The sequence below is a fragment of the Silurus meridionalis genome, chromosome 20, assembly GCF_014805685.1.
Source record: "Silurus meridionalis isolate SWU-2019-XX chromosome 20, ASM1480568v1, whole genome shotgun sequence".
Taxonomy (NCBI): Eukaryota; Metazoa; Chordata; class Actinopteri; order Siluriformes; family Siluridae; genus Silurus; species Silurus meridionalis.
The window spans coordinates 19,198,206-19,206,623 of NC_060903.1; the positions used below are offsets into that span (position 1 = coordinate 19,198,206).

The 8,418-nt window shown below is 38.7% G+C and overlaps 1 protein-coding gene across 1 annotated transcript; it reads left to right on the top strand.

Annotated features, from left to right (window-relative positions):
- The first annotated feature begins 671 nt into the window (after positions 1 to 671).
- On the top strand, positions 672 to 8,034 carry prdm13 (PR domain containing 13). Its single transcript, XM_046876374.1, has 4 exons — positions 672 to 1,005; positions 3,518 to 3,649; positions 3,934 to 4,054; positions 5,728 to 8,034. The coding sequence occupies exons 1-4, from the start codon at positions 862 to 864 to the stop codon at positions 7,059 to 7,061; spliced, it is 1,731 nt and encodes a 576-aa protein (XP_046732330.1). The 5' UTR covers positions 672 to 861; the 3' UTR covers positions 7,062 to 8,034.
- Positions 8,035 to 8,418: the final 384 nt, after the last annotated feature.

An 8,418-nucleotide genomic window follows, 5' to 3' on the forward strand; every position in this document is an offset into this window, starting at 1 on the left:
CATCATTAAAAAACGAAGCTGCATTTTAAAAGTGTGTGTGTGTGTGTGTGTGTGTGTGTGTGTGTGTGTGCGCGCTAGTCTTCCTGTTGAGTACCTGTTCGGCACACGCCGGGAGTCAATAGAAAGTTAACAAAGTCCTCTCTCTCTCTCTCTCTCTCTCTCTCTCTCTCTCTCTCTCACTCACTCACACACACACACACACACACACACACACACACACACACAGGAGCAGAAGATAAAGGCTCTTTGAAGTGTATAAAGGATGAGGAGGTTTAAAGCGCGCTGCGACTCCAGAAGAAAAATCGGTGCTGTTTGGAAACAAAGCGCGAGCTTCGGAGAATTTATGGTGAAATTATACAGCGGGTTTGTCACTTAAAATCTCGGACCTGTCCGGAGCACAAAGCCACATGCTGAGGATTAATGCAGCCGCTCTTTTCTCTGCCCTTGACAAATTGGATTTTTTGGGGGTCGCTCGGGGGCGTATAATTGTCTCCTGAGCGGTTTTGGAGCGCCTCATTATTATATGAGCCTGGCAGGGGGGAAAGTCTCCATGTGACCAGCTCTCTCTCTCTCTCTCTCTCTCTCACACACACACACACACACAGCTGTTGAAAAAAAGAGCGCAGCTCGGTGTTTCTCAGACCCCCCCTTCACTTCCCCTCAGCAGTTAGAAAAAGGCGGAGAGCTCAGACACACCAAGTCACAGTGCACGAGGACGCGGAACTCATCAAACCCCAAACTGTGTGTATAGGAGTGAGTGTGAGTGAGTGTGAGTGAGTGTGTGTGAGTGTGTGTGTGTGTGTGTGTCCTGGGTTCGGTTCTGGTTTTCACTCCTGGTCCCACACACACACTCCCTCAGTCATGCAGGTGAGCAGAACTTCCTCCTCCATCAGCGTGTTCGCGGACTGCAGCATACCCGCAGGCGCGCGCCTCGGACCGGTACCAGGAATCTTCCGCCTGGGGAAGTGTGTCTCAGACCGGAAGGAAGTCGGAGTTAAAAAGAAGGTGAGGATTAATTAATGTATTCATTTATAACAACAATAACAACAACAACAACAACAACAACAATATTAATAATAATCATAATAATAACAATAATAATAATAACAATAATAATAATTATTATTATTGTTATTATTGTTATTATTATTATTATTATTATTATTATTATTATTATTATTATTATTATTATTATTACTGTTGTTGTTTTTTGATATTTAAAGTAAAAACCTAACTTTTTGTAGGAAATTGTGAAGATAAGTTAAATGTTTATAATGGATTATAAAGTAATTTTTAAACAAAACCGCGCTAATAACTAAACAAACAAAACAAACAAATAAATATTGAATATCGAAAAACTAAATGAACAAATAATCATAATAAATATAAACTTAAACATTAATAAAAGACAAATAAGCAACCAAATAAATTAACACAAAAACCACAAACCAAGCAATTACATTCAGGAAACTTTAAACCCTTTCAGACTTTTATTATTATTATTATTATTATTATTATTATTATTATTATTATTATTATTATTAATATTATTATTATTATTATGATGTTAGTGTCGAAGCTGCCAGACTGCAACTGCAACTGATTCAGATATAAAGATATACAGTTATTTTAAATTCTAAATAATAATAAATTCTAGAAATAAATTAAATTATATAAACATTTAACTGGATTAAATCAGATGAATTCTGCAGTATAATTATATTTACTGTAATAATCCTAACCTGTGCAGATGATCTCAGATTACAAAACAGATAAAAACATACAGAAATTAAGAACTGAGTTAAAGAGCAGATAAATTACACACAGAGAAACAAAAACACAAAATATATTAATATAATGAAACTCATCCTGGTTCAGGGAACAGAGCGGATTATTAATAACTGAAGTCGTGTTTATCGATCCTTTTTTTTTTTTATAAAACAGTAAATATTACACTATTTAATAAAACTGTTAAAATAAATACAGATTTGTTTTTTTAATGATTTTATTTTCAGGTTATTTGTGAACACAAATGAATTCCAGAAACCAGATTAGAAGTTTAATCTCGTGTAATCGTGTTTGTTCTAAACTCGGGTTTAGCACGAGCTCAGTGTAATGATGATATTTACACTCTCATTTACACTCAGTTCACTTTTATTCTTAAATTTTAATTTTACACGTGAAATTGATACAGTTGATGTTTTACTGGTGTCGGAAAAAAAGAATCACAAACTTTCATCATTAAATCAGTTCCAAATAAAAGTTCAATTCACTTCACACGAAATGTTCACACTTACACACAGTTTTAAATCACAACAGAACAAAGAAATATTCAGTCTGTGTGAGTTTTTATGATTAATATAAATGATACAAAATAATCCCGCGGTACTGAGAGAGAAATTACAATCATCACAACCACCGAGTAGAGACCTGAGAACTTCCTGCTCACACACCTGCACGAGACACCTGAGGAATGGGGTTATTTATATATGGGTGTGTTTGTGTGTGTGTTTGCAGGAAATTAAATCAGGAGAAGGAGGAAAAATAAGTCCTGATACCGCACGCGAGGAAACTAATTATAAACTATTATAAATAAGAAGAACAGTAAATTCTCGGCACGCGCCTGCGACACGCTTCCAATTTCCCTTCAGTGTTTATAGAAATATAAATTATAATGTATATATTGTGATGTATATATTATGATGTATATTTAGTCAGATGCCCCGCCCCTCTTTAGGGCGGTGATGGATGCAGTGCTCGAGGCCGTGCAGCTGTCACGCGCTTTTAATCTTTAATTTATTAGAAACGGTGAATTTATTTCTCACCTCAGACTCATTAAAGCTCCCTCTGAGATCATCATCTGCGCGTCTAATAGAGCAAATAAACACACATTACAGCGCCCTGTGTGTGTGTGTGTGTGTGTGTGTGTGTGTGCCTGTGTGTGTGTAATTAATGACCCCCGGGGGAATCGGAGACAAAAAGGAATTAAATTAAATAGAAACAAATTAAAGATGGTGAACGCGCCACAGTTTCAACAATTTCATAATAAATATGAAAAACTCTCACGCGCTCTAATAGCTGCTCAATTCTAAAAAAAATAAAAATACAAATAATAATAAAAATCAAAGTGACTTCAGTTTTTCGGGGATTCAAACGTCCACTTTAGTTGTTTTAGTTTCTGTTGTAACTGAATCTTCACCCCGTATTTATGAACTTCTTTAACTGAGCTTTATTGTATGAACCCTCCTGCTGTGATCCGGAGCAATAAAACGCGGCCCGGTCCGGAGAACCGAATCTTCACAATGTCGAATTTTACTCACATTTTCGTTTTTAGAAAATCCTGGAGCACTTTTTATACCCTGTCAGAGTCAAACTCGAGTAATATTTTACAAATTTAAACGAAGCCACATTATATAACTTTATTATTATTATTATTATTATTATTATTATTATTATTATTATTATGATGATGATGATGATGATGATGATGATGATGATGATGATGATGATGATGCAGGTGCGCCTGGTCCGAGGGGAGTTTGTAGATGAATGTGGTTCTGCAGTCTCAGATTGGATTTTATTAATCCGAGCAGCGCGGAACAGTCAAGAACAGAACCTGGAGGCGGTGTCGGATTTACCTGGTGGACCGGTGAGTGAGATGCACCAATGGCAGCGCTCCAATTTACTCCAAACTACATCACTAATTTAATGACCGGTTATAAAAAGAATAAATACAATAAATAAATATGTTATTTTCCGGGTGTTTTGTGTTTGTTAAATGATTTCGCTCTGATCAGTGTGTGTGTGTGTGTGTGTGTGTGTGTGTGTGTGTGTGTGTGTGTGTGTCTGTGTGTGTGTGTGTGTGTATGTGTGTGTGTGTGTGTGTGTGTGTGTGTGTGTGTGTGTGTGTGTGTGTGTGTGTGTGTGTTGCAGATATTTTACCGCGCGCTCAGAGAAATCCCGGTCGGAGAGGAGTTGAGTGTTTGGTACTCCGAGGTTCTGGCTCAATGGTTCCAAATTCCCACTACTGCAACACCTACACACGACGAGAGAGGTGTGTGTGTGTGTGTGTGTGGGTGTGTGTTTATGTAGTCATATTTAAATTATCTACTTTTTAGATATGTTTAAGTTTCTAACAACAACAACAACAACAACAACAACAATAATAATAATAATAATAATAATAATAATAATAATAATAATAATAATAATAATATTATTAATAATACGAAAAATAATAATAATATTTATAACATTATAAAATAATTTAAAAAAATAGTTTTCTTCAACAATTACTAAGTAATTCATTAATTAAGTAATTTAAGATAAATAAAATCAGCGGGAAGCAGAACATTTTTCAGAATTCCAAATTCTGATTTGAAATCGGATTCCTGCAGTGATTTCGGAGTGTGAACGCAATCCAGATATTTATCCAGACTAATTACATGAATTCTTTTTAATCTGCTCTCAAAGCCAATAATCCGATATTAGGAGAATAATGTGTGATCAGGATGAAATTATCGCAGGACGATTATTCTCTTTCCAAATCTCTTTATTTCTCTTCATCTGTTCATCTCAGTCCAGCTCTCTTTTTTTCTCTCCATCGCGCTCCATTTCTCGCTCAGTGTCTCTCCATCCCTCACTCCATCCCTCACTCCATCCCTACATTTTCACTAAAGAGAATAATCGATTAAAAAAAGACGAAAAAAAAAAAAGAGAGTGAGAGAGATGGACAGAGATAAAGAAATACAGGAATGAAGAGAAAGAGAGAGCGAGAGAGAGAGAGAGAGAGAGAGAGAGAGAGAGAATGAAGAACAGCAGGTGAATGAGTGGAGAATAAACGCGGAGTAATGACTTACTTTTATTTAGTTTTCAGAATAAAAAGCTCCTCGATGTTAATCAGGTCTCAGAGGAGGGAGAAGGTTAACAAATGTCACGCGCTCATTAATATTCATCCTCTCACAGACAAATCAAGTGAAAGAGTGAAGTGTTTTACGGCGAATTAGCGGCATTGTTCCTCCTCAATACTGACTTTTATTACCGGGGGATTATTACTCTCTCTCTCTGTCTCTCTCTCTCTCTCTCTCTCTCTCTCTCTCTCTCTCTGTGTGTGTGTGTGTGTTAACAGATGGGACAAACTCATTGTGTGTGTGTTTTGTTGTTTTTCACGATTGCGATTTCAAGCAACATCTGCTATCACTTCCACGGGAAAGAGAGACAGAAAGTGATAGCGAGAGAGAGAGATTGTGTGTGTGTGTGTGTGTGTGTGTGTGTGTGTGTGTGTGTGTGTGTGTGTGTGTGTGTCTACTGCTGTGTTTGTAAACGACAGATTGCCCTTTTTGTTATGGTAAATAAAACACAAGACCCGAGTTCATATTATAAAATCATTACCTTTATACGGACGGAAATGACGTCAAATCAACTGGTGTCATACCGCCATACACACGAAAATCTAATCTAATCTAATCTAATAAATCTAATCTAATCATATGAGAGGATTTCCTTTTCAGAAAAGGTTCAAGTTGGATTAATTTAAAACCAGAAAATTCATTTAATTATCATATCATATCCACTGGTGCGCAATAATCTAATCTAATCTAATCTAATCTAATCTAATCTAATCTAATCTAATATAATTTAATATAATTTAATATAATTTTTCTACTTTTTATTTTAACATTTTATAGTTTAAATGATTTTTGAAGTTTGTATGTTTGTATATTTCAGGTGAAGAACGTTACATTTGCTGGTATTGTTGGAGAATTTTCCGGTACCCAAACACCCTGAAAGCACACGTGCATTTTAATTGTGCCCTCAGCTACACACGAACCCCCATCAGTCACGAGCATGCACCACGAGGACCTCCAGACAACACCAACTTCAGCCGATCACCCAAGTCGGGCGATATCCCCAGTGGAGCAAGTGCTTCACCCTTTAACAACAAGGTCGCAGCAGCAGGAGGGTTGCCGCGGCGAGCCAGCCAGGAAGAGCAGGACCGAGCACTCGACATGAGCGTGACCTCATCATCCAGGCACCATCACGGCCTGATCAGTGCCAGCTCCTGTGTGACATTTCAGCCTGGCACTCGCTCAGCTTTCATCCCTGCGGGATTCAGCAAAATGTTTCCTCCGGCTGATGAAGCCACAAATGGAAACACAAAAGCAGACACGACACTCAGCTTTGGAAAGCTCTCTCAGGTCTTGAAGCCTAGCCGCTCTTCTACCGACTCTGCGCCTCGAGGGTTTTCAATATTATCTCATTTCGAGGAGACCTCGGCTTTCAAGCACGTCTCCCCTGGAACTCGTTATCCTCACATTCCACCCGGTTTTCCTTTCGAGCGCATATCGTTACCGCCATCTTACAACGGAGACGGTAATGGTGTTCCTCTTGTTCCATTCACTGTTTATAACGGAGAACTGCTTTACGGTTCACCCTATTATCCACTAAAGCTCCACCTTCTCCGCTATCCTGACTCGGTTTCCTCTTACTTTGGTGCTCCGGCTCTTAGGGCGGATGTGAACCCGACCTGCAGCCCAGTGGACAGGGAGATGAATGTACATGTGGAGAAATCTCAAGTCAGACTGGAACCCCTGCCCTCAGTGACACATGCACATGCAGCGGCGGCAGCAGGAGCAAACGCAGTCGCGGGCAAACCGAAGAAAGGTCACTTGTGTCTGTACTGTGGGAAGCTCTACTCCCGGAAGTACGGACTAAAGATCCACATGCGGACACACACAGGCTACAAGCCGCTCAAATGCAAGGTGTGCTTCAGGCCGTTTGGTGACCCGAGTAACCTCAACAAGCATGTCCGCCTGCACGCTGAGGGGAACACGCCGTACCGATGCGACTACTGCGGGAAAGTGCTGGTGCGCCGGAGAGACCTCGAGCGCCACGTCAAGTCCAGACACCCGGGACACCAGAGCATGAAAAAGAGGTTGGGCGAGGAAGAAGAGCAGGCTGAAGATCACGATCATGGAGAGGAGCTAAAGAGCGACGAGGACAGTGACGTAGACGTCTGCTTCACAGATGAACAGAGCGACCAGGAGTCCAACCAAAAATAACCTCTGATTCCACAACGAACTTTTACATTTATAGTGAATTATTAATATATAGTACACATTCATTAAATAACCACGATACACAACGGACTATTAAATAAAGGTATCATTTTAAAGTATTTAAATCGAGTCCCATGACATTTCAGACCTGCGTACAAAATGGTGTCCAGCTCACAGTCTCCTGCTGCAGTGTGAACAGTGCAACAAGCCCATGCTGACTTCCCCTTCACACTTCCCCTGGGGTCAGGGCTTATTTATGTGACCTGATGAAGCCACACCCCTTTGACCTCATCATTTAACTAGAAAATGATGGCTATTTAAATTATTCAGTAAGAACATTTCCTGCAGCTGGGCATTATGGGATTGCATAAAGCTGAAATTTGAATCCCGTAGCGAAATCCATGCACACGTGTTGGAATTTAAGTATACTTTTTGGAAAAGTGGGAAAATGCAACAGTTTGTTGGATTGATCCGGAATTTCCACCACAGCTTTTGGATCAGAATCAAATTTTAGGCGTAAATTTCCCTGAATGTGGAGCTGCACTTTATAGAAACAGTACAATATAACACTAATGTGAACAAGTGTGCAGATCTCATTTTTCTACATCACTTCCTCCTTCTCTACTTTTATTACGTTTCAAACTTCCTGTATTTTTAATAATATAATGTGAGTGTCATTAAACTCCACCTCCACGTCCTGTTACACACTATTGCACTTATTTCCCTCCAGATGTGTTTCCTGTAAAACTACAGGCTTCAGGTATTACAGCTAACCCTTCTTCATCATAAACATCATCTTCATCTTCATCTTCATCTTCATCATCATCATCATCATTATTATTATTATTATTATTATTATTATTATTATTTGCGCTTGTTCTTAATGTTTTTATGTGAGATGTAATTATGATATAATTTGCTGTATTGTGTTCATAATTGATATTGTAAAAGGAAATATTTTCCTCAATCAAATTCCTTTTAATGTCAGGTTTTAAAAATAAACTGTAACAAAATCATTTTCCTTCTGCAGATTAATACTGTTTTACACACACACACACACACACACACACACACACACACACACACATGCACACAGTGGAATTTTATATTTTAATAAATAATAAGTGAGAAAAAAGAGCTCTAGTTTTAGGGTTGTTACAGTTACAGAACCTGCAGAACCGTACAGGATTCTCTCACCTCATTCTGAGAAACCTGAACTTTTCTAAAGATTTCGATTTTTACTCCAAATCCTAAAAATTATAGTCTGTTCAACACCCTGTCTCAGACACTCTGTCCCCTTCACCCTGTCCCATACACCCTGTCCCCTTCACCCTGTCCCATACACTCTGTCCCCTTCACC

Excerpts from the sequence above, each read along its gene's own strand:
- prdm13 (XM_046876374.1), top strand. The coding sequence starts at position 862 with ATGCAGGTGAGCAGAACTTCCTCCTCCATCAGCGTGTTCGCGGACTGC. Across the intron at positions 1,006-3,517 it reads AAGTCGGAGTTAAAAAGAAG|GTGCGCCTGGTCCGAGGGGA; the intron begins GTGAGGATTAAT and ends ATGATGATGCAG. Across the intron at positions 4,055-5,727 it reads ACCTACACACGACGAGAGAG|GTGAAGAACGTTACATTTGC; the intron begins GTGTGTGTGTGT and ends TGTATATTTCAG.